The sequence below is a fragment of the Nerophis lumbriciformis genome, linkage group LG20 (assembly GCF_033978685.3).
Source record: "Nerophis lumbriciformis linkage group LG20, RoL_Nlum_v2.1, whole genome shotgun sequence".
NCBI lineage: Eukaryota > Metazoa > Chordata > Actinopteri > Syngnathiformes > Syngnathidae > Nerophis > Nerophis lumbriciformis.
Window position 1 is genome coordinate 30524964 of NC_084567.2, and position 24002 is coordinate 30548965.

General features: G+C 38.1%; 1 protein-coding gene across 2 annotated transcripts in view; it reads right to left on the reverse strand.

Moving 5' to 3' along the window:
- LOC133619635 (phosphatidylinositol 4-phosphate 5-kinase type-1 beta-like) overlaps nt 1-24002 on the reverse strand; it is a 52209-nt gene that overhangs the window by 22450 nt on the left and 5757 nt on the right. For both annotated transcript variants that reach the window (XM_061980782.2, XM_061980781.2), the window contains exons 2-6: nt 6157-6253; nt 5852-6051; nt 1025-1155; nt 843-960; nt 626-778 (exon numbers count right to left, since the gene is read on the reverse strand). In XM_061980782.2, the coding sequence (XP_061836766.1) occupies nt 626-778; nt 843-960; nt 1025-1155; nt 5852-5923 (474 nt within the window). In that variant the 5' untranslated portion in view covers nt 5924-6051; nt 6157-6253. The remainder of the gene's footprint in view (nt 1-625; nt 779-842; nt 961-1024; nt 1156-5851; nt 6052-6156; nt 6254-24002) is intronic.

Sequence of the window (24002 nt, forward strand, 5' to 3'; positions counted from 1 at the left end):
TCTTAATATTCAATGTTTTATCATTTATAGCTAATATTGCATATCACACATTCTTTATTTTCATGTAAATGTCTATTTCCGTAAAAAATCAACTGTAAAATTCCATTCCATTTTTTGAGGTGGTCTCTCATTTTTAGAATTCTATCGGACGTTATTGTTTGAGTTTTTGTAATAGTGTTCCTGGAAAAAGGGACCTAAGCAAACATACGGTACAGCATATTTTACATCTTAATAATAATCCTGATGTTTTGAATTGAATTGATTTCAATTAATTTTAAAGGATAACGTTGATTTGGGATTAGTGTTACGAGCTCAGTCGTGGAACGAAATGTGCTGGTAAATTGAGGCACTACTGTACTTATGTTCATATTGCGTACGAACAGGGGCGCCGCTAGGGATTTTGGGCCCCATGAAAATAATCTTTACAGGGCCCCCAACACAGTGTCATTATTTTTTCTGTATTATAATTTCATCATCATTAGGGGACTCTCTGGGCCCCCCTCCATCATGGGCCCCTAGAATCCGTCTCCTTTACCCCCCCTTTTCGGAGCCCCTACGTACGAATGAACGTTTTTGTGTGTTTCACGATGCAAAGGAATACATAAAGCAGGTAAATAATTGTCACCATGTAGTATCCAGGAAGAAGCTTCTGTAGGAACTCTGCTTCTTTAGGCTGCACAGTCTTGATGATGAACTCATCATCACTGGTAAGGTAGAACCAGGAGCTGCTGGCACCAGGGTTGGTCAGCTCGATTAGAGGCTCCTTACACATGGAGTACTGAAAATCACAAAAACCTCATTAGTGATAATGTCATGATCGCAGTAACACACTCACAACGCACCAAGTAGTCGTCTGCTTTGATTCCGAAAAGCTCTCTGAAGTAGCGGAATGCCAGTGGTGCGTATGTCTTCAGGTGGAAGTCTGAGTAGTGATGTGCTGGAGTCAAACTGCTGCCTTCGCTGTAGACCAGAAAAAAAAACTTTATTTTTGGATGTCCAACCACGAAAGCACTTGAAATGGGACCTTGGCAAGAAGACACTCTCCACCAGAGAAAAGTCTTGCATGAGAACATCTCTGTCAGGTTTGGAGCTGAGGTTTCCCACAGCATAGCTAATGGCCAGCTGGATGGCACCTTTCAGAGTAGCAGCTGTGGGCTGAAAGAAGCACAACAATAGAAAAATCATTTTATTCTGCATTTAAGCAGGAAGATATTATGCACGATTTAGCACAAGATGATCATACTGTACTCCAGTTTTTTTTTTAACCACTAGTGTGCCGTGCGATACAGTCTGGTGTGCCGTGGGAGATTATCTAGTTTCACCTATTTGGGTTAAAGATATTCTTTGCAAACCAGTAATTATAGTCTGCAAATGATGTGCGGTTGTTGAGTGTCGGTGCTGTCTAGAGCTCGGCAGAGTAACCGTGTACTACTCTTCCATATCAGTAGGTGGCAGCCGATAGCTAATTGCTTTGTAGATGTCGGAAACAGCGGGAGGCAGTGTGCAGGTAAAAAGGTGTCTAATGCTTAAACCAAAAACAAAAGGTGAGTGCCGCTAAAAAAAGGCATTGAAGCGTAGGGAAGGATATGCAAAACGAAACTAAAACTGAACTGGCTACAAAGTAAACAAAAACAGAATGCTGGAAGACAGCAAAGACTTACTGTGGAGCAAAGACTTACTGTGGAGCAAAGACGGCGTCCACAAAGTACAACAAAGAAGGATAAAAACAATTGAAATATTCTTGATTGCTAAAACAAAGTAGATGCGGGAAATATCGCTCAAAGGAAGACATGAAACTGCTACGGGAACATACCAAAAAAAAGAGAAAAAGCCACCAAAATAGGAGGGCAAGACAAGAACTAAAACGCTACACAGGAAAACAGCAAAAAACTCAAAATAATTCACGGCGTGATGTGACAGGTCGTGACAGTACACCTACTTTGAGACAAGAGCTATATTGATGCATGGTTGGTTATGGTTTAAAGTCATATCTAACAATTGCAACGACTTTTTACTGTCAACTGAGTTACATTTTTTTTATGATTTCTGCTGGTGGTGTGCCTCCGGATTTTTTCAACGTAAAAAATGTGCCTTGGCTCAAAAAAGGTTGAAAAACATTGCTGTACTCAGCCTTGATTGCCAGTGTCTAGTTAATGATGTGTATTATTGCAGTCTTGACAGTTCAAAATGTTTATTGTTACTTGTCAGCGTTAAGCAACATATACTGTAATTGTGTGAATGCTTTGGAGCATTCACACATATGGTTTTCTACACCAAAAATAATCTATTTATTGTGTGAATGCTCCAAAGCATTCACACATATGGTTTTTTATTCTTCTTCTTCTTCTTCTCCAGATTTTGGCGCGCTCTAACTTCCAAATTTTTCATCTGATTCAAATCTTTCCAACTTCAAGCTGTTTAGCCTATTCGGGAATCACAGGCTTTCCCATGACAAATTCCAAAAATTCTCAGATTTCTCAGAATTCCAGGTTTTCCGGGACATTTTTCCCATTCAAAATTAATTGGCCATTTTTCAAACTTCCACCATTTCCACATTTTTCGACCAATTCAAACCATTCCACCTTCAACACATTGCACCATTCTGGAGATTCAAACAACCGTTTTTCCAAGTTAAAAAAAAATTCCAGGATTTTCTAGAATTCCTGGTTTTCCAAAGCCCTATTTCCACCCTTTTTTCTGGAGACTACTCCTTCCACAGTTTTCAACGCATTTTGAACCGTTCCACGTCAAAACATTCCCCTTGATCAGGACAAAAAACAAAGTTGTTTTTTGAACTGGAATAATTCCCGGTTTTCCCAAAATTCCAGGAATTCCTTAATACCATTTCTCAATTCAACATGTTAATACTTCAAGATTTTTCGACCGATTTGAAAAATTCCAACCATTCCACTTTGAACACATTGCACCATTCTGGAAATTCAAACTACCATTTTTCCAAGTTCCAAAAAATTCCAGGATTTTCCAGAATTCCTTGTTTTCCTAAGCCCTATTTCCTTCCTTATTTCTGGCGACTACTCCTTCCACATTTTGAAACGCATTTTGAACCGTTCCACGTCAAAACATTCCTCTTAATCAGGACAAAAAAACAAAGTTGTTTTTTGAACTGGAAAAATTCCCGGTTTTCCCGAAATTCCAGGAATTCTGTAATACCATTTCTCAATTCAACATGTTACTACTTCCAAGATTTTTTGACAGATTTGAAAAATTCCAACCATTCCACTTTGAACACATTCCACCATTCTGGAAATTCAAACTACCATTTTTCTAAGTTAAAAAAAATTCCATGACTTTCCAGAATTCCTGGTTTTTCAAAGCCCTATTTCCACCCTTTTTTCTGGCGACTACTCCTTCCACAGTTTTCAACGCATTTTGAACCGTTCCACGTCAAAACATTCCCCTTAATCAGGACAAAAAACAAAGTTGTTTTTTTTACTGGAAAAATTCCAGGTTTTCTCGAAATTCCAGGAATTCCTTAATACCATTTCTCAATTCAACATGTTACTACTTCAAGATTTTTCGACCGATTTGAAAAATTCCAACCATTCCACCTTCAACACATTTCCCCATTCGAGAAATTCAAACTACCCTTTTTCCAAGTTCAAAAGAATTCCAGGATTTTCCAGAATTCCCGTTTTTCCAAAGCCCTAATTCCATCCTTTTTTCTGGCGACTACTCCTTCCACATTTTTCACTGTCAAAACATTCCTCTTAATCAGGACAAAAACCGAAGTTGTTTTTAGAAGTGGAAAAATTCCCGGTTTTCCCGAAATTCCTTAATACCATTTCTCAATTCAACATGTTACTACTTCAACTTTTCTCGACCGATTTGGAAAAATTCCAACACTAATCAATTCAACTCATTCAGACCATTCAAGTTTTTTTTTTTTTTTACCATTTTCCCTAAATTTCCCACTTTTCACAAAAATTCCCAACTTTTTGGGAAACTTCCAATTCAAATCAATGGGACATTCTTCAAAGTTCCACAACTCCCACATTTTTCATCTAATTCAAACTGTTCAAACTTCAAAATATTCAGCCTGTTCAGGAATTGTGTGCTGTACTTCAACTATTCTAAAATAATTCCAGGATATCAGTTCAACTTCAGCATTGGAGCATTCCCCCGCAATTCCTACAGGAATTGCCTCTTCTCGTATTAAATAGCAGTGACGTGCGGTGAGGTTGATGGCTGGTGAGGCACTGACTTCATGACAGTCAGATTTACAAACACATGAACCCTAAAGAGTATCTTATTCACCATTTGATTGGCAGCAGTTAACGGGTTATGTTTAAAAGCTCATACCAGCATTCTTCCCTGCTTGGCACTCAGCATCAAGGGTTGGAATTGGGGGTTAAATCACCAAAAATGATTCCCAGGCGCCCCGCCGCTGCTGCCCACTGCTCCCCTCACCTTCCAGGGGGTGAACCAGGGGATGGGTCAAATGCAGAGGACACATTTCATTACACCTAGTGTGTGTGTGACAATCATTGGTACTTTAACTTAACTTTAACTTTACACATACAAACTGTAGCACACAAAAAAAGCACATTTAATAAAAAAAACGTTATTATGGTTTTACCTTTACTTAGAAATTAAGTCCATGCGCCGCAACTAAAACCCTCACTTAAACTTTCCACGTGCAAGATTGAATCTATTTAAAAAAGTGTTACCGAGGGTTTATAAATGTCGCCTATACTGTATGAAACTACAAAATAACAAACACAGAGGCTCCAGTTTACACGAGGACCACTTTATTTACCTTCTTTCAAAAACCTCCGCAACGTGACATCACTTCCGCTCTTAGCGCCTTCAAAATAAGAGCTCAAGGCATATACTGTATAACAGCGCATAACAGGAACTTAACATCACAAAGAGGAAAGCCCATGAAAATAGGTTACAAAAGTTATTTAATAAGAAGCCAAAAAGTGCAAAAACAATAATGTTCGTGTTGGAGGAGTTGTGAATTAGGTACACCTGCAGTCTGCAGGTGTATCTAATGTTGTGTCCCTGCAGTCATTCACAACTCCTCCAACACCAACATTATTGTTTTTGCACTTTTTGGCTTCTTATGAAATAATTTTTAAAAATAGATTCAATCTTGCACGTGGAAAGTTTAAGTGTGGGCTTTAGTTGATATAACAATTCTATGGCGGGGGTGCAGGAGGCGAGCCTCAGCCAGTGCGTCTTTTGCAGCCGTTTTATGATCGCTCAGCACAAGAAATACTTTACACACATACAGTTGTTGACAAAATACACTGTACATTATATACCTCAGCTAACTAAACTATGGAAATGTATAATATAGTTCATATAGCAATACAGTCTCACTGCACAGCAGGCCAGCAGTTAGCCGAGTCATTGCGCAATCCATGTTGCGGCACTGAGTGACGTGCCTCAACTGGCTGCTGTTCACCGCACCGTCTCTTCTCAGTATTTGAACGGCAATTGTGAAAATTCAGCGATTTTGAATAAAAATAATCTAAAACTGGTGAAGTTAAATGGAAAATAACTTTATAGTATAATTACTGGATACATATAACAATTTAATTTTTTTTTTTTCTTTTTACATTTTTTTTCTTTCCATGATGGCAGGTGAGGCCCCCGCCTCTGCAATTTTCAAAACAACTTTATTTAAAAATCACCTAAAAACAAACAGAAAGCACCAAAGTTGTGTACAGGGACCTTACCTGTATACAATAGACTTTTAAAATACGATTAAAAAACAGTCAGAAAAATTGCATATCGTCTTCAAATGATTATTATTTGAAATATTTTAACCATTAATTGTTGCTTAATTCTTGGGTCATGTTTAGTTGGATATTAGTTCTCTTACCTTTTTAATATTCTTTGACAGCTTGAAGGCTGGACTTGCCCTTTTTGCTTTGGTTGTGTTGGTGGCTGACATCGTTTGCACAGATCGATATTTTACAAGAAGGAAGTGTGAATGTTGTTCCTGGATGAGCTTCCTTTTTGCCTAATGATGCTATTATTTAGCAAGAACAGACATTACTGCATTGTCCTTGTCCACCATCTCTGTAGAGGGAAGAACACAGCATGTTAATATTTAAACAAAAGTGATGTTTCCTTTATGATCCAACAACAAGTCCACACTGTAAGTACTTATAAAAAAGTTCTTACAAATTCTGCAGAGCCTCAGTCCTTGGCAAAGTTTTCCGTGTTCTGAGAGTTCTTCAGCATTTCAGTGAGTCTTAAGCTCACAAATCCATCCTGATCCCTGTTGAGAAGGATTGCAAAAAAATGTGCTGAACAAATCCTGCTGTTTTATAACAATATACAGAGGAAAAACAACGCTTAATTAGGGGGTGGACAGAGCCACCACAGTATTGATACCAAGTGGAGTATCAGTATCAGATTGATACTAGTAATCTCTTCTATGTGCTCTGCTGTGCCACCCCCAAAAGACAAAATGTTCAGTATCGCTATTTCTGTCAGACTTAATTAATATGAATGTATTTTTTAAATTATATACAGTATATATATATATATATATATATATATATATATATATATATATATATATATATATATATATATATATATATATATATGTATATATACATACATATATATATATATATATATATATATATATATACACTGTATACAGTAGTCCTCAATTACAGAATGATTAGCAGGATGAATATTACATTTCATTAATGGGTGTTGTTGATAAATGGCTTTGGCTTTGCTTAGTAGAGTTTTAACTTGCACTTACAGATGTAGCGACCAATGTGGTGATATCCTTTACACACTGATGTCGCTTTTTGATACTGTACTGACTGAGGGATCGAAGGTCCGTAATATCATCGCTTACGTGCAGTGATTTCTCCAGATTCTCTGAACCTTTTGATGATAATATTGAACTTAGATGTTGAAATCCCTAAATTCCTTGCAATAGCTCATTGAGAAATGTTGTTTTTAAACTGTTGGACAATTTGCTCATGCATTTGTTTACAAAGTGGTGACCCTCGCCCCATCCTTGTTTGTTAATGACTGAGCATTTCATGGAAGCTGTTTTAATACCCAATCATGGCACCCACCTGTTCCCAATTAGCCTGTTCACCTGTATGATGTTCCAAATAAGTGTTTGATGAGCCTTCCTCAACTTTCTCAGTCTTTGTTTGCCACTTGTGCCAGCTTTTTTGAAACATGTTGCAGGCATCAAATACCAAATGAGCTAATATTTGCAAAAAATAACAACGTTTTCCAGTTCGAACGTTAATTATCTTGTCTTTGCAGTCTATTCAATTGAATATAGGTTGAAAAGGGTTTGCAAATCATTGTATTCTGTTTTTATTTACGATTTACACAACGTGCCAACTGCACTGGTTTTGGGTTTTGTAAATAAAGAAGGTTAAAACATTGCCGTGCAGCAATATGAAGACTATTACCTTGTACAACATGTAATGTACATAATATCAGAAGCATTTATTCAGGTATAAATATCACATATTATATGACCAAACATCTTTGACAATCCAAGCTAGACCGTAACAATCCACATTTTGTTTTATTAATGTGTGAAACTGGCATCTAAACATGGTGTAGTTCCTCATCTGAATGCAAGTGCTCCTAAAGCAGGATTACAAATTCTGTTTTCCAACAAAGTAAAAAACCTGGCAAGACAGCAAACACACTGCAGATGTACGTTGTTTTAAATTTTCATTAAAAGCATGTTTGTCCTTTTCGCCTTTTATCCAAGTCGGCTTCATCAGCTCATGTTCATAGACTGGTCAGATTTAGTCTGGTAGCTGGTGCCAAAACCTCAACTATTTATACTTCAACACAAGGAGGGTGCGCCTCAGCAAGGATGGTTCTGCCCTATTGTCGGGAAAAAACTGTTGAGATGCAAAACAGCAATCCTTTTGTCAATGCCAACGACAGTCATTAAAGTGGAATTTCACCTCGTTAGCATTTCGATATTGTAAGAGGTCGTGATATAATGCTTACAACACATTGGCAAGATAGAGGCCCCTTGGCATTCGCGTATATGTTGCAAAAAGCCCCTTTTATGCCAGTGTGTACATTTTACATGAAATATTCAAATTGCTACCATTTGTGTCAGCTAATTTTGTTCAAAGAATGTACTCTAAGTCTCCAAAAGAAATCTCACTCATAGTATTTAGATGTCATGTACCGTATTTTTCGGAGTATAAGTCGCATCGGAGTATAAGTCGCACCTGCCAAAAATGCATAATAAAAAAAGAAAAAAACATATATAAGTCGCACTGGAGCCCAGCCAAACTGTGAAAAAAACTGCGACTTATAGTCCGAAAAATACGGTATTTACCGTCGGTAACACCTTCTTAATACATTATCATTTGCAAGTAGAACTTGAGAAGCACCACAGGGGAGCTCAGAACTTCGCCAGGTCTGATCTCTAAATAGTAAATAATCCTTTCAACAAATCCTGAATCCAAAAAATTATCGGGATGAGCCCTCAAATGTAATCACTTGTTCCTCATCCAATTTCTGAGATTTTCTGAGAGTTTCAACAAAATCTGACGATAACATTTTGACACACATGTTGCTAACGATCTAACTAACTAACCAACTTTAGCCTTTAATTGGGTCTCCTATTCCTTTTTAGGTATGGAAAGTACAGTAAATCTTTCGTTATGCAGTAATTATTATTTAAATATTATTGGACCACATTATTATTATTTTGAAGTAACGCATGTGTTTAATTTAGTAATATATTGTATTTATCCTGCACTTTAGTTACTACCAGTATTGTCCCGATACCAATATTTTGGTACCGGTACCGGTACCAAAATGTATTTTGATACTTTTATATACTTTTCGATACTTTTCTAAATAAAGGTGACCACAAAAAATTGCATTATTGGCTTTATTTTAACATCAATATTTTAACAACAACATAATCTTAGGGTACATTAAACATATGTTTCTTATTGCAAGTTTGTCCTTAAATAAAATAGTGAACATACAAGACAAGACTTGTTTATTTACTGTTAATATCTGCTTACTTTCTCTTTTAACATGTTCTATCTACACTTCTGTTAAAATGTAATAATCACTTATTCTTCTGTTGTTCGATACTTTACATTAGTTTTGGATGATACCACAAATTTGGGTATAAATCGTTACAGGATCATACATTGGTCATATTCAAAGTCCTCTTGTGTCCAGGTTAGTGTTGTAACGATACCAATATTTTGGTACCGGTAGCGGTACAAAAAATATTTCGATACTTTTCGGTACTTTTCTAAATAATGGGGACCACAAAAAAATTGCATTATTGGCTTTATTTTAACAAAAAAATTCAGGGTACATTAAACATATGTTTATTATTGCAGTTAAGTCATTAAATAAAATAGTAAACATACAAACCAACTTGTCTTTTAGTAGTAAATAAACAAACAAATACTTCTAATTTAGTCTGCTGACGTATGCAGTAACATATTGTGTCATTTTCCATTCTATTATTTTGTCAACATTATTAAGGACAAGTGGTAGAAAATGCATTATTAATCTACTTGTTCATTTACTGTTAAAATCCGGTTATTTTCTATTTTAACATGTTCTATCTACACTTCTGTTAAAATGTAATAATCACTTATTCTTCTGTTGTTTGGATACTTTAAATTAGTTTTGGATGATACCACACATTTAGGTATCAATCCGATACCAAGTATTAACAGGATCATACATTGGTCATATTCAAAGTCCTCATGTGTCCAGGGACATATTTTCTGAGTTTCTAAACATAATACAAATTAAAAAGAAAATGAAAGACGATGTTGTGATGCCAAAAAAAATCGATGTAATCATTGTAGTATCGACTAGATACGCTCCTGTACTTGGTATCATTACAGTGGATGATAGGTGTAAATCCATCAATGGCAGACCGGTAAATTTCAGAGGCGGTATAGTAATGAATATGATTCATTAGTATCGCGGTACTATACTAATTTCGGTATACCTTACAACCCTAGTTACTACTCTACCTGTTGTTTCCGTATGCCTGAATAGGGGACGGATGAGAGTTCGAGAAAGAAAAAGAGAGCGCGAGGCAAACACAATGTGTTTGGATGTGTTGCTGTGTTGTGGAGCTTGAATAAAGTGGAGTCGTGCTTGTCCTGCCGTTGTAGTGAATTTAGCAAGAAAGACAACAAAACTAGTATTATCCAAAAAAAACTCAACTGTAAACCGCTTTTAACCCCTCAGCCTCCGATACTGGTAAGAAGCAAAATATTAGGGTTGCAAAACTAACTAACTAACAAACCCCAGTGGCGGAGGTAATTATGTTATCATACCTGCCAACTTTTGAAATCAGAAAAACCTAGTAGCCAGGGTCCAGGGGCCGCAGGCCCCGGTAGGTCCAGGACAAAGTCCTGGTGGGGGGTTCAGCCCCCCGACGCAAAATGATTATTAGCATTCAGACAGGTTAAAATGTTGCTAAAACCATCACTTTTCTATCAGTCACAGTGACTTTTCAAAACAAAAATATTACAGCAAAAATCATATGGGTTGATTGACATGTTTATTCTGTAAGCTAACTTCAATAGTTTGACATTATTTTGACAGTTAATGCCAGTTATCCTGTCAACCTTTCACAAGACTTCAATTTGTTAATTGAAAGTATAACACTTTTTACAGTAAACAAATGGTAAAACAGTACTAAACAATTCCATAAAAAAAAAAATTGGTGTCATTATTAACTTTCTGTCCAAGCTTGTATAATCTACTGCCTTGTTCAATTGTAAAAAATATTCTGTGCCTAAAATTCACATTTCTATCACAATTATCATACTGTAAACATGGTAAGCTAACTTCATTAAAATTAATAGTCCTGTCAATAGCATGGAATTACAATTCAAATGTAGTTTTTTTGTAAGCCTTTCAAAAGAATTCAAAATATGAAAAATTAATGAAAATTAATTTAAGCCATCAGACACTTGAAAAGTGGCACATCACATCTCTAATGTAATCATTTGAACTTTTCAACAGAAATAGCACTGCAAAAATATTAAGGACATACTTCTGTATTTTGGTAGTTATGCTGTCAACATTTAACAAGATTTCTTCAACTTGGACTTGAAAGCATAAATAGTATAAACACTTTTAACAGTATAACAGTACTAAACAATTCCAATAGATAACATTGGTGTGGTTGAGGTGAAGAAGGAGCTGAGCCGGAAGGCAAAGCTCTCAATTTACCGGTCGATCTACGTTCCCATCCTCACCTATGGTCATGAGCTTTGGGTTATGACCGAAAGGACAAGATCACGGGTACAAGCGGCCGAAATGAGTTTCCTCCGCCGAGTGGCGGGGCTCTCCCTTAGAGATAGGGTGAGAAGCTCTGCCATCCGGGGGGAGCTCAAAGTAAAGCCGCTGCTCCTCCACATCGAGAGGAGCCAGATGAGGTGGTTCGGGCATCTGGTCAGGATGCTACCCGAACGCCTCCCTAGGGAGGTGTTTAGGGCACGTCCGACCGGTAGGAGGCCGCGGGGAAGACCCAGGACACGTTGGGAAGACTATGTCTCCCGGCTGGCCTGGGAACGCCTCGGGGTCCCAAAGGAAGAGCTGGACGAAGTGGCTGGGGAGAGGGAAGTCTGGGCTTCCCTGCTTAGGCTGCTGCCCCCGCGACCCGACCTCGGATAAGCGGAAGAAGATGGATGGATGGATGGAACATTGGTGTCATTACATTTTTGTGGCTAAAATCCAAATTTATTCTATCAGATTGATCATACTGCAAAAATGATATGGTAACTTTATGATAAGTTTACTTCATTAAAATGTAATTCAATAGCATCATTAGCATGGAACTACAATTCAATTGCAGTTTTCTGTAAGCCTTTCAAAAGAATTGAAGAAGAATAAATTATTGCCTCCGTAAATAAAACTTCGGCATTTATCACATCCAAAGAATCTGTTTGGGCGACGAAAAACGTTGAAAGTTTTCCACTTGTATCGCTAGCAACGGCATTAGACTTGTGTTTTTTTGTCCCAACGTGGTCTTTTACATCGCTAATTCCTCCGTGTCCGATCGAAAAATCTTGTCTGCACAAGGTGCAATTCGCGTAGTTTTCACCCTTTTTGGAACGGATAATTATTCCCGGATAGGCTTTTGAATATTCTTCACGGAATGACTGCAGTTTTCTTTTCGGTTTAAGACTCGTTTGCGATTTTTCTCCGGCTGATTCCATGATCGTTCGCTCGTTTGGAAACAATGGCAACTGGTGCCTCGTGCTTGGCAGCGGTGCTATAAATAGCCTCGCGCATGGCATTCGGAATGGCTCGATAGGAAGTTACGGGAAGCAGTGTCGATTGTCATTGTTGTTACGCGATTTCGTGAATAAAACTTAAATTTTTTTTTTTTTTTTTAATTAATGAAAAACCGTATTTTTTATCACTGCAACCGTAACCCGGAATAGGTTGATGAAAACCGTACTAATTACGGGAAAACCGGAGTAGTTGGCAGGTATGTGTTATTTTTAGAATTGTGGATGGTGTTTTTGTGGTCTGTGTCTGTACAATTCAATATCAGGTCCTCAGTCAGAAAACTACACAAATTGTCATGACCTCTGTGACAGGTTGTGGACTTGTGTGTTTCTTCACCCACGTCTGTTCCTGAGCGCTTACTCCCACACCTGTTCCTCATTGGCAACTGGGACACACCTGTTCCTGGTTGCCAATCAGGCTCCTACAAAGCATGCCAGCCCTGCCCTTTATTCAGGGCTGGATCATTATCTCCTGTTGGGTGTTGCTGGTTGGTGCTGCTCTACCCAGACAGTGTATGTGGTTTTGTGTCTTATGCATTTGCTATTAGATCTTTTACATGCATTCCAACTGCTGTTCTCTGCATCTTGGTCACTGTTCTCCAAATGTCTTCTGGAAGAGAACAAACTACTGTTTCGCTAATATGTGAATGGCTAAAACCTTCACAACAGAGACAGGAAGTGCATGAACACAGGAGGAAGATGAATGCAAACAAACCCAAAATTCATCAAACACCAAGTTCAAAACGGATATGTGATAATTATTTATTGTTACCAAATTCTAGTGAAAAATACTTACTGGTTTAACTCTTATTAATCAACCATCGTTTTACACCAAATCATTAAACTCATGATTTCCTGTTTACAAAGACCTAACCTGGGGGTCACCAACCCGCGGCTCTCGAGCCGCATGCAGCTCTTTAATGCCGCCCTAGTGGCTCCCTGGAGCATTTTTTAAAAATGATTGAAAATAGAAAAATACAAACAAACGCAACAGTTTGTTAACATGTAAAATCTTCCACTACTTTGTCTCATTTTGTCCACCAAATGTTTTATGCTGTGTGTGTGAATGCACAAAATTGCACTTAGTTGATGTTATTGACTTGTGTGGAGTGCTAATCAGGCATATTTGGTCAGTGCATGACTGCAAGCTAATCAATGCTAACATGCTAATCAGGCTAGCTGTATGTACAAATTGCATCATTATGCCTCATTTGTAGGTATATTTGAGCTCATTTAATATCCTTTACTTTTATCCTCTTTGTGTATAATTTATATTTGCATGTCTCATGACACATTATCTGTATGTAATATTGGCCGCATTTCAGATAGTTGTTTTGTGTGCCATGTTGTTCCAGACTACAGCAAACATTACCTAACTTGCCAAAGATTGTAATAAATAAAAGAAGACAGCCTGCCGTTTCCTTTAAGTTGAACACACACATCTATACCTTTGGCCATTAAAAGCCAGTAATTTCCAGAAGTTATCTCGTCCTGTGAGAAGCCTCTGAATTACTATTGGTTTCTAATGTGTAGAATAAATATTAAAATTCAACATTTCTATCAACGAAGGTTTGCGTCAGCCTGCGACACATAGTCATTTTGATAGTAGGCTATTATAGCTAATATAGACACTTATGTCATGTGTTGCCTTCATTATAAGATTTATATACAGCTTTTCATTTTTTGCGGCTCCAGACAGATTAGTTTTTTTGTATTTTTGGTCCAATATGGCTCTTTCAACGTTTTGGGTTGCCGACCCCTGACCTAACCAATGAAAATGAAATACATTTACACACAAAATAAATACTGTACACTGGAACACTCATTTCGACACCCCTTGGATTGGCTTCCTGACGTCGACATAAGTGGTTGTCAACACAGCTGTTGTCAGAATCAAAACTAGCCTTTGATTTATTTGTGAATTTCTCCAGAGATATATGAATAACTGATTTTTTTCAAACCTTTCTTCCATGTACGCAGATTTTTTTATTTGGATTGTGTCTCTTGTGTTTTCAAATATATAAGGTTTGTTTGTTTGTTCATATTGTATTTAGATATTTGTATATGAATATGAATTCATCACAACTGGACTGTTTAGGTTGTCTTAAAACAGGGGTGTCAAAGTCAAGGCTCGTGGGCCAGATCTGGCCCACAAATTAATTATCTATGGCCCCCGGGATGATATTTGATTAGTATTAGAAACAGCCCGCAGGCTACAGCCGCCTGCTGCTGTTTTGCACGCACCAATACTCCATCAGTGTTGGCGCAAGGAATTTTCAAAATGGGGTCTTCAAGTCATAAAAATGGGATCCCACAGTAACTTTTTGGGGTCCCACTTTTTTGTAACCGTTTTAAAAACATGATAAATGTATACATTATCCTGTTATATCTCACATTCTATATTGTGTTTTGGAAAAATGTCAAACGTTACTTAATTCATTAAAAAAAATTATACAAAAGAAAACATTGTTATGCATATGCAGATTTATTCAGTTATAAAAATTCATTCACTTTCTTCTTTCTTTACAGCTGCCGGTATTTTTTTCTATATATTTATTGTAATATTTTCGGAATGTGTTTGTTGTATTTTTGGCCAAAGTAAGACAAAGAAAACAATCTGAAGTTGTCTTTATTTTTTAGTTTTAATGCCATCATTTTAATAGTCCGGCCTGCGTGTGCACAGATTTTCTTCCATGCGGCCCCTGAGCTAAAATGAGTTTGACACCCCTGCCTTAGAAGACGTTTGTCCTCTCATCCAAGAAGGTTTCATCAGTTCATGCGTACATACTTAAGAGCTGTAGTCTTGAGAGGATGGTGCAGAATCTAACGTATTTGTCCTCTTCAAGAGGGGATAAGGATGGTTTCACACTATTGCGGTTCAAAACAATTACCACTGTTAAGGTTTATGGTTTTAGGTGCACCTTTCACCACTGATAAACCGAATGGAATGCTCATGAGGGTGATTCCATCTTAACAACTGTTGTTGTGCTGGCACAGGTCTCACTTCATTGTTATCTCAACAACTGTCGTTTTGTACCTGTTAAAATAATTATGTATATATTATAATAAATAATGATAAATGGGTTGTACTTGTATAGCGCTTTTCTACCTTCAAGGTACTCAAAGCGCTTTGACACTACTTCCACATTTACCCATTCACACACACATTCACACACTGATGGAGGGAGCTGCCATGCAAGGCGCTAACCAGCACCCATCAGGAGCAAGGGTGAAGTGTCTTGCTCAGGACACAACGGACATGACGAGGTTGGTACTAGGTGGGGATTGAACCAGGGACCCTCGGGTTGCGCACGGCCACTCTTCCACTGCGCCATGCCGTTATCACACAACTCTTATGCTTAAGGGCCGTTGCTATAGTTATTATCAATTGTACTGAAGTTGTACTTTTCTATCTGTGCAAAGGGACAGCTGGCAACCCAAAAGATTGCCAGTCGTCTCGTATCAGTGTTGTGTCCAGACTTGGCCTGCTGACTGCCAAGGCCGAACATCGAGTACCGTGACGCAGACAAAGCAGAGACAGGGCGATATCACGAGTGTCAGCACATTTGCATTTCATTAATAGTCATATATTGTGTCTAACTGGGGCTGTTGAGATTACCCCCTTCCCTCAGCGACAGCCTCAGAGATGTATGTACGCATGATTCCTTGCTTCTTGTCTGTTTAATAGATGTCATCAGTGTTTGAACCTGACAGTACCACAATAGAGCAAATACATCCTTGTCTGGACATGTCCCCTCATTTTGAGGATACATACTTCGGACCATGATCCATCCTGTCAGACTTGATCTTTCTTATCAAAGTCTGTGAGCATGAAGTGAACCAAACTGTCATGAACTGTCACCTCTGCTGCCGCCTGTTTGCTTTTTGTTGCAGTGCCTGGTTTCTGGGTCACGGGGTGGAGCCACCTGATTCCCATTTCCTCCTAATTAAAGTACCAGTAGTATTTGAAAAACAAGTTGCCTCTATATTAAAGCTATTATCATATATATCTGATTTATGACACTTAAAGACTTAGGTATGATCAAAATAGTATCAATCTCACGGAGACACGATTGCATAACGTAGAGGTAGGAACGACAGCTCCCTTCCCCATCAACAACAATGCTAATCAAGCAGACTTTGTGAGAGCCAGCAATGATTACTTTGGGAAAAATTAAGAATCAAGAATCTTATATTGTTAAACCTGAATATAAGGAGCATGAGCTACAAGTTTTGGATGCTCTGCTAAACAGATCCAGCTTTAGCGAAACACGAAGCATCATGTAGCAGTATTGCTAAGTGCTAAACAAGAAATACAAACTACAAACATAATAAAACGATAGTTTACTGCACAATGTCTGCTGTTACTTCGATGACGACTGATAGGATGTCCATATTTTCCCGTTTATATGAAGAATTAATTAATTAACTCTTAGGTTGTGTGTGTTTGTCTCCATCTCCGGTTAAAAATTTAATGTCACAGATGAACAACTTCTAGATTCATGGCTAAATCCTCCTAATATCCAGATGTGAGGCATGATTTATAATGGAGAATAATTTTGACAAGCCGAGTCGCGATGATGCGGGAGCAGCAAGACATCGCGGCCGGCTCACGGTAAAGCAACAGAGGGGTACTTAGCTGTGTGTTATCAATCCGCTGCTAAAAAAAAGTTGGTCTGCGTTAGCGCTTATAATAACAACATGGCTAATATTTGGTTAAGTACTGTTGGTGGGTTTTAGATGGTTATTTAGAGGGTTTTGTGGGTAAAATAGAGAGCCCCCATTGACAGACTATCCATGTACAGTATTTGTTTACGACTAAGAATGCACAAAAACAAACATGTGTTCATGCCTTATATAAGGAATGTAAATGATAGACAGCACATCCCTCTCTAATTTCCGCATATTTCCAGTATGACTGTTCTGATACTATGGTCAGAGTGCAGAAGTGTTATTCCAGTGACGTCAACCTATGGAAATTACCGAAGACGTTCGGAGCAGAATATTCAAAATGGCATTTTGTGATGTTTAGACGGTATTTTCACATACTGTACAGATTGTAAATACAATTGGATATGGTTTAATGGATACAATGAAACAGAATTAAGCATATACACTGCAAAAAGTCAGTGTTCAAAAACAAGGGAAAAAAAAAAAATTAGGGGTATTTTATTTGAACTAAGCAAAATTATCTGCCAATAGAACAAGAACATTCGGCTTGTCAAGACTTTCCAAAACAAGCAAAATTAGCTAACCTCAATGAACCCAAAAATACCTTAAAATAAGAATATTCTCACTAATAACAAGTGCACTTTTCTTGGTAGAAAAAAAAGAGACCTTTTTGCTTAATATGTTGAAAAATATTCTTAAATTAAGTAAATGCTATTGCCATTATCTTGACATAATGATATGCGGTTACATTTCTTGAAACCAGCAAACTTATACTAAAACTAATGTATTGTTCTTAATGGAAAGGCAACAAGGCAACCGCTTGTTACTCTCGGGGTCTCCTAGCCACTCAGGCAAATCATATTGTCTAAAAATGCATTTTTCCATTGATAACATGACATCATCGCGCCAAGTGCGTGCTCTTTCAGTCAATTAGTGCGCATATATACACTTTTTTTTTATGGTAAGTTTGAAGAATTTATCTGAATGTGCATGAACTATTTCTGTTCAAAATGGTTTGAAATGTCACATGTTAAATGTTTAAATATTAACTGTCCGTTTACTGTACTGTGCCAACTGTACTACTATATGAGTACGTATTTTCTTTTGTTTTATTGAAAATAAAACAGCAAAGTCCATTTGGCTCTCATCTGTTTTAATCATGAGACACATTTGTGTCAAAATCATGATTTTTATTTTCATGCTTGAAATAAGAAATTATTACTTTTGAAAAAGCAGTTTTATACTTGTGAGTGTTGATGACACAGCTTTGCAACAGTTGATATTCAAGTTTCAAGCATGTTTTACTCAATATACGTTTGTAGGTCATAAAATCTCAGCTACAAGCTGTAATATCTTACTGAGATAATTTAGGACCAAAACCCTTAAAACAAGTAAAACACTAACATAAAATCTGCTTAGTGAGAAGAATTATCTTATCAGACCGAAAATAAGCAAATATCACCCTTTTTTGAGATATTTAATCTTACTTAGATTTAAATTTTTGCAGTGTTTGAAGTCAACTTGTTTTTCCACTCTACTGGTACTTCAAGCTCTGCAGTCCATTAATTTGGCGCCAGCAAATTCCTGATGGTTCACCCTTCCAATTGTGTTTACCTCCTCATGTTAACTGTTTCCTCCGTACACCTTTTGTGCCTCCTTAGGTATTTTTTGCTCACTCCTTTTTGAGTGCACTTTTGTTAATATTCTAATTATTTCTTCTCTGCTTTGGGGTCCTACTACGACAAAGCAAATCATGACACAAATATCTTCTAAGACGATCTAAACAGACCAGTTGGGATGAATTGAATGCCCTGAGAATACAGTGACCTGATATTATATATATATTATAATATTCACAGGCATGAAGAGAGTATTGTATATAGATAGTCCTGATCTGTTATTCAGGTGTTGAACTACAGGGGGGGACATATCCTGTGTTGTTTTCATTATATTATTCCCTTGTGTTTAGTGTTTTGGTTTTGTTCCTAGCGCCATGCGTCTCCTTTGCCTACTTTCCCTTGCTAGATGCACTATCTTTACACCGGCTTCTGTTTGGGCTACTGGGACTCATAGCGGTTGGCCATCCTTATCACTAATCAATGCCCTTATTTATACCCGTCTCAACCAGGCTTGAGGGGTGGTTCATTGTTCACTACACACAACTGTTTTGTTCGGCTTTATGCTACTCCCTGAAGTTTATGTTCATGTCTTGTTAATGACATTTAATTCTAGCCTCGTCCTCCGCGTTTTTGGACTCGCAAACACTGCCAGCATACAACAGGTGTCTTGGCTTTCATCAATAATCTGTTTCAAAATTAGCAATTGGCTATAATCTCACATATTTACATGTCAAATGGTCAATGATATGTAGCATCCCCTTTTAAGATAAACCATATCTGAATCAAAGTTCAGACGGAAACCATATCTAAGGAAAACCGAAGCAATTTTTCTGTAAGAAATAGTTTAATCCAACTAATCCATTACAGCAGTGATTTTCAACCTTTTTTGAGCCAAGGCACATTATTTGTGTTGACAAAATCCGGAGGCACACCACCAGCAGAAATCATTAAACAACGAAACTCAGTTGACAGTAAAAAGTCGTTGTCACAATTGTTCAATATAGCTCTTGTCTCAAAGTAGGTGTACTGTCACCACCTGTCCCATCACGCTTTGACTTATTTGGAGTTTTTTGCTGTTTTTCTGTGTGTAGTGTTTTAGTTCATGTCTTGCGCTCCAATTTTGGTGGCTTTTTCTCTTTTTTTGGTATTTTCCTGTAGCAGTTTCATGTCTTCCTTTTGAGCGCTATTTCCCGCATCTACTTTGTTTTTATCCTTCTTCGTGGGGACATTGTCGATTGTCATGTCATGTTCGGACGTACATTGTGGACGCCATCTTTGCTCCACAGTAAGTCTTTGCTGTCGTCCAGCATTCTGTTTTTGTTTACTTTGTAACCAGTTCAGTTTTAGTTTCGTTCTGCATAGCCTTCCCTAAACTTCAATGCCTTTTCTTAGGGGCACTCACCTTTTGTTTATTTTTTGTTTAAGCATTACACACCTTTTTACCTGCACACTGCCTTCCGCTGTTTCCGACATCTACAAAGCAATTGCAACTGCTGCTACCTACTGATATGGAAGAGTATCACACGGTTAATCTGCCGAGCTGTAGACAGCACCGACACTCAACAACAACACATAATTTGCAGACTATAATAACTGGTTTGCAAAAAATATTGTTTACCCCAAATAGGTGAAATTAGATAATCTCCCACGGAAACACCAGATTGTATCTCACGGCAAACTAGTGTGCCGCGGCACAGTGGTGGAAAAACACTGCATTACAGACATCAACAAATATTAACACAACACACATGTTATAGAAAAAATGGTTTACATGCATAAAACATGGAGAAATACACATGAATGATAAATAAATATTGAAAAGGCACCTATGATGAATTTAGTCTTTTCTGACCTATGAATGTTGTTGCAATGTTGAATATTTGTGTTAAACAAAGCTAAAGCGTCAAATAATAAGGTTCCTGCATCTTGCGCCTAATTTTGGATGCCTTTTTGTCTGTGCTGTATTGCAGTCTGGCTAAGTCGTGATGTCACAGCAAGGTGGACGTACTTATTTGGACATTAAGTCAAGTTCTCAGCCATTGGGGGAGGAGCTCTTCTCCCTCTGCTTCAGGCAATGAGGAAACACTAAAAAAGGTAAGAAAGTATTATTTTTATCTACTCATAGCATGCACATAACACAGACATGCAGTTTGAATCCATCTGAGGTTGTGCAGGTGTACCTAATGGTGCTACGGACCGTGTCTGACGACTTTAAGATATTTATTTAAACAGTGTACATTTTCAAAATACATACTCTGTTACGCAGTGGCGGACCGTGCATTTCCCATCTAGGCCTTCAGTGATGTCCTACTTAGTCCGACTTCAATATACCATAATTTATGTCGCCACATGACCCCGGCTTGTAAAATACTATACAGAGACACACTTGTCAAACTCAATTTGTCACTAGTGTACAAAAAGGGCTATTTTTTGGCGTATTTAAAAATCAATAAACCCGCATCGGACGTGGTACTGTCAAAACAAAAAATAATTGTCAAAAACATGTTGAATTTGAAAAAATATATTTGAACTCACAATACCGCTCGTAGTTGGTTGATTTGAGTGGAAGTGGCAGGCAAACCATTATATTTGCCACCTAATCAACGTTTTGCTCTGCTATTTTGTTGGTTAAAAAAGTGAGTACCGCTGATTTCTCCGCTGGCCGGGTATGACTCCGGCGCCACTTTCTGCTTTCGTAAATCACAACTTGTGATTGGACACTCACCTTTCACTCCCAAGTATCCAAGTATGTGATTGGATACTCACCTTTCACTCCCAAGCATCCAATCACAAGTTGTGATTTACGAAAGCAGAAAGTGGTGCCGGAACCATACCCGGCCAGCGGAGAAATCAGCGGTACTCACTTTTGAGTGAAAGGTGAATATCCAATCACAGTCACGTTCAACGTAAGGCTACTATCAACAACTTGTCATCTGATCGGCTATCGCAACTGTCTGTTAATTGAATGCTCTCCGTTTGTTAAACTGCACCCCCATACCACCACAGATGCTGGCTTTTGAACTTTGCGCCTAGAACAATCCGGATAATTCTTTTCATCTTTGTTCCGGAGGACACGACGTCCACAGTTTCCAAAAACCATTTGAAATGTGGACTCGTCAGACCACAGAACACTTTTACACGTTGCATCAGTCCATCTTAAATGAGCTTGGGCCCAGCGAAGCCGGCGGCGTTCCTGGGTGTTGTTGATAAATGGCTTTCGCTTTGTATAGTAGCGTTTTAACTTGCACTTACAGATGTAGCGACCAACTGTGGTTACTGACAGTGGTTTTCTGAAGTGTTCCTGAGCCCATGTGGTGATATCCTTTACACACTGATGTTGCTTTTTGATGCAGTACTGCCTGAGGGATCAAAGGTCCGTAATATAATCGCTTACGTGCAGTGATTTCTCCAGATTTTCTGAACCTTTTGATGATATTACGGACCGTAGATGGTGAAATCCCTAAATTCCTTGCAATTGCTCGTCGAGAAATGTTGTTCTTAAACTGTTGGACAATTTGCTCACGCATTTGTTCACAAAGCGGTGACCCTCGCCCCATCCTTGTTTGTGAATGACTGAGCATTTCATGGAAGCTGCTTTTATACCCAATCATGGCACCCACCTGTTCCCAATTAGCCTGTTCACCTGTGGTATGTTCCAAACAAGTGTTTGATGAGCATTCCTCAACTTTCTCAGTCTTTTTTGCCACTTGTGCCAGCTTTTTTGAAACATGTTGCAGGCATCAAATTCCAAATGAGCTAATATTTGCAAGAAATAACAAAGTTTCCCAGTTCGAACGTTAAGCATCTCGTCTTTGCAGTCTATTCAATTGAATATAGGTTGAAAAGGATTTGCAAATCATTGTATTCTGTTTTTATTTACGATTTACACAACGTGCCAACTTCACTGGTTTTGGGGTTTGTACAATGGAAATCACTTTTTTAGTGCGCTGAATTTGCGCTCATGGCACTAACTGCGAGTGTGCGCGCCGGAGGCCAGACGCAAGAAAATGCACACAGCAAGAAGTGTTCTTCACATAGATAGGAAAAAACTAACATTATTGAAAAAATGCTCGCAGACATCAAAACATAGCAATTGTATTGGTTTTAATCAGCCCCTTAAATCACCCAGAAGCTATACAATTGTGAAATGATATTGCTGAACAGACAAAATATGTCTAATATTTTTTATTTTTGACATTTATGTTGACAAGCACAAGTAGGATGTTGCTCCTTTCTCACAGCCGTGTGTGTAACTGTCAGTTTGCGCATACTTTTCAGATGCGCTAAACAAAGACGCAAAATAGCACTTGCAGTTTAGTTTTAGTTATGATAAATTACACTGCGTGTGCTAAATAGTTATGTTTGCATTTTCTCCTTCCCAGTATTTTGTGCGTTCTGATGGTCAGCACATATCCTGCATGTTCATGAAGACACACACGCTAAATGGATTGCACTCCTTATTCTGCTCACTTAAGTTTAGTAGATCAGCTTTGCGTGTGCTGTCAATTGGGTGTTTTAATACACACAAGCCTTTAAAAAAAGTGAAAGTACCACTGATAGTCACACACACGGGGTGTGGTGAAATTACCCTCTGCATTTGACCCGTCCCCTTGTTCCATCCCTGGGAAGGGAGCAGTGAGCATCAGCGGTGTCCGCACTCGGGAATCATTTTGGTGATTTAACCCCCAATTCCAACCCTTGATGCGGAGTGCCAAGCAGGAAGGCAACGGGTCCCATTTTTATAGTCTTTGGCTTGACTCGGCCGGGGTTTGAACTCACGACCTACCGATCTCAGGGCGGACACTCTAACCACAAGGCCACTGAGCAGGTGATAGATCACGCCCTGTGTGTGCAAACATTGAAGTACACCATTTAGCAGGATTTTGTACAAAAATAATAATACACTATAATTTCTACAGACCAGGGATATTCAACTAAATTGTTTTCGGGGCCACATTTCCAGAAAGCAAAGGACCTGTTCTTCTTCTAGTCTTATTTTATATATTCTAGAGAACCAGCATTCCTCAACGGTTTATTTATTTTGTCGGAGTTACAGGGGCGCTCTGCGAGTCAAAGAACGTCTCTATGACAGCACTCATCAGTTTTTACAAATCTGCAGCAAAAATGTGAGTCTCTTACAAGTTTTTTTTTACTGAACTTGTAGGCCACCAGTTGAATAGCCCACACTTTGAGGACCACCATTAGTATAACTAAAGAAGATGAATAAATGACTACTGACTGCATCTGCAAACGAGCTACAGCAACACCTTAGTTACATAAATCATATCATGAAAACCATCTGTAACTGTCAAAAATAGGGATGTCCGATAATATCGGACTGCTGATACTATCGGCCGATAAATGCTTTAAAATGTAATATCGGAAATTATCGGTATCGGTTTCAAAAAGTAAAATGTATGACTTT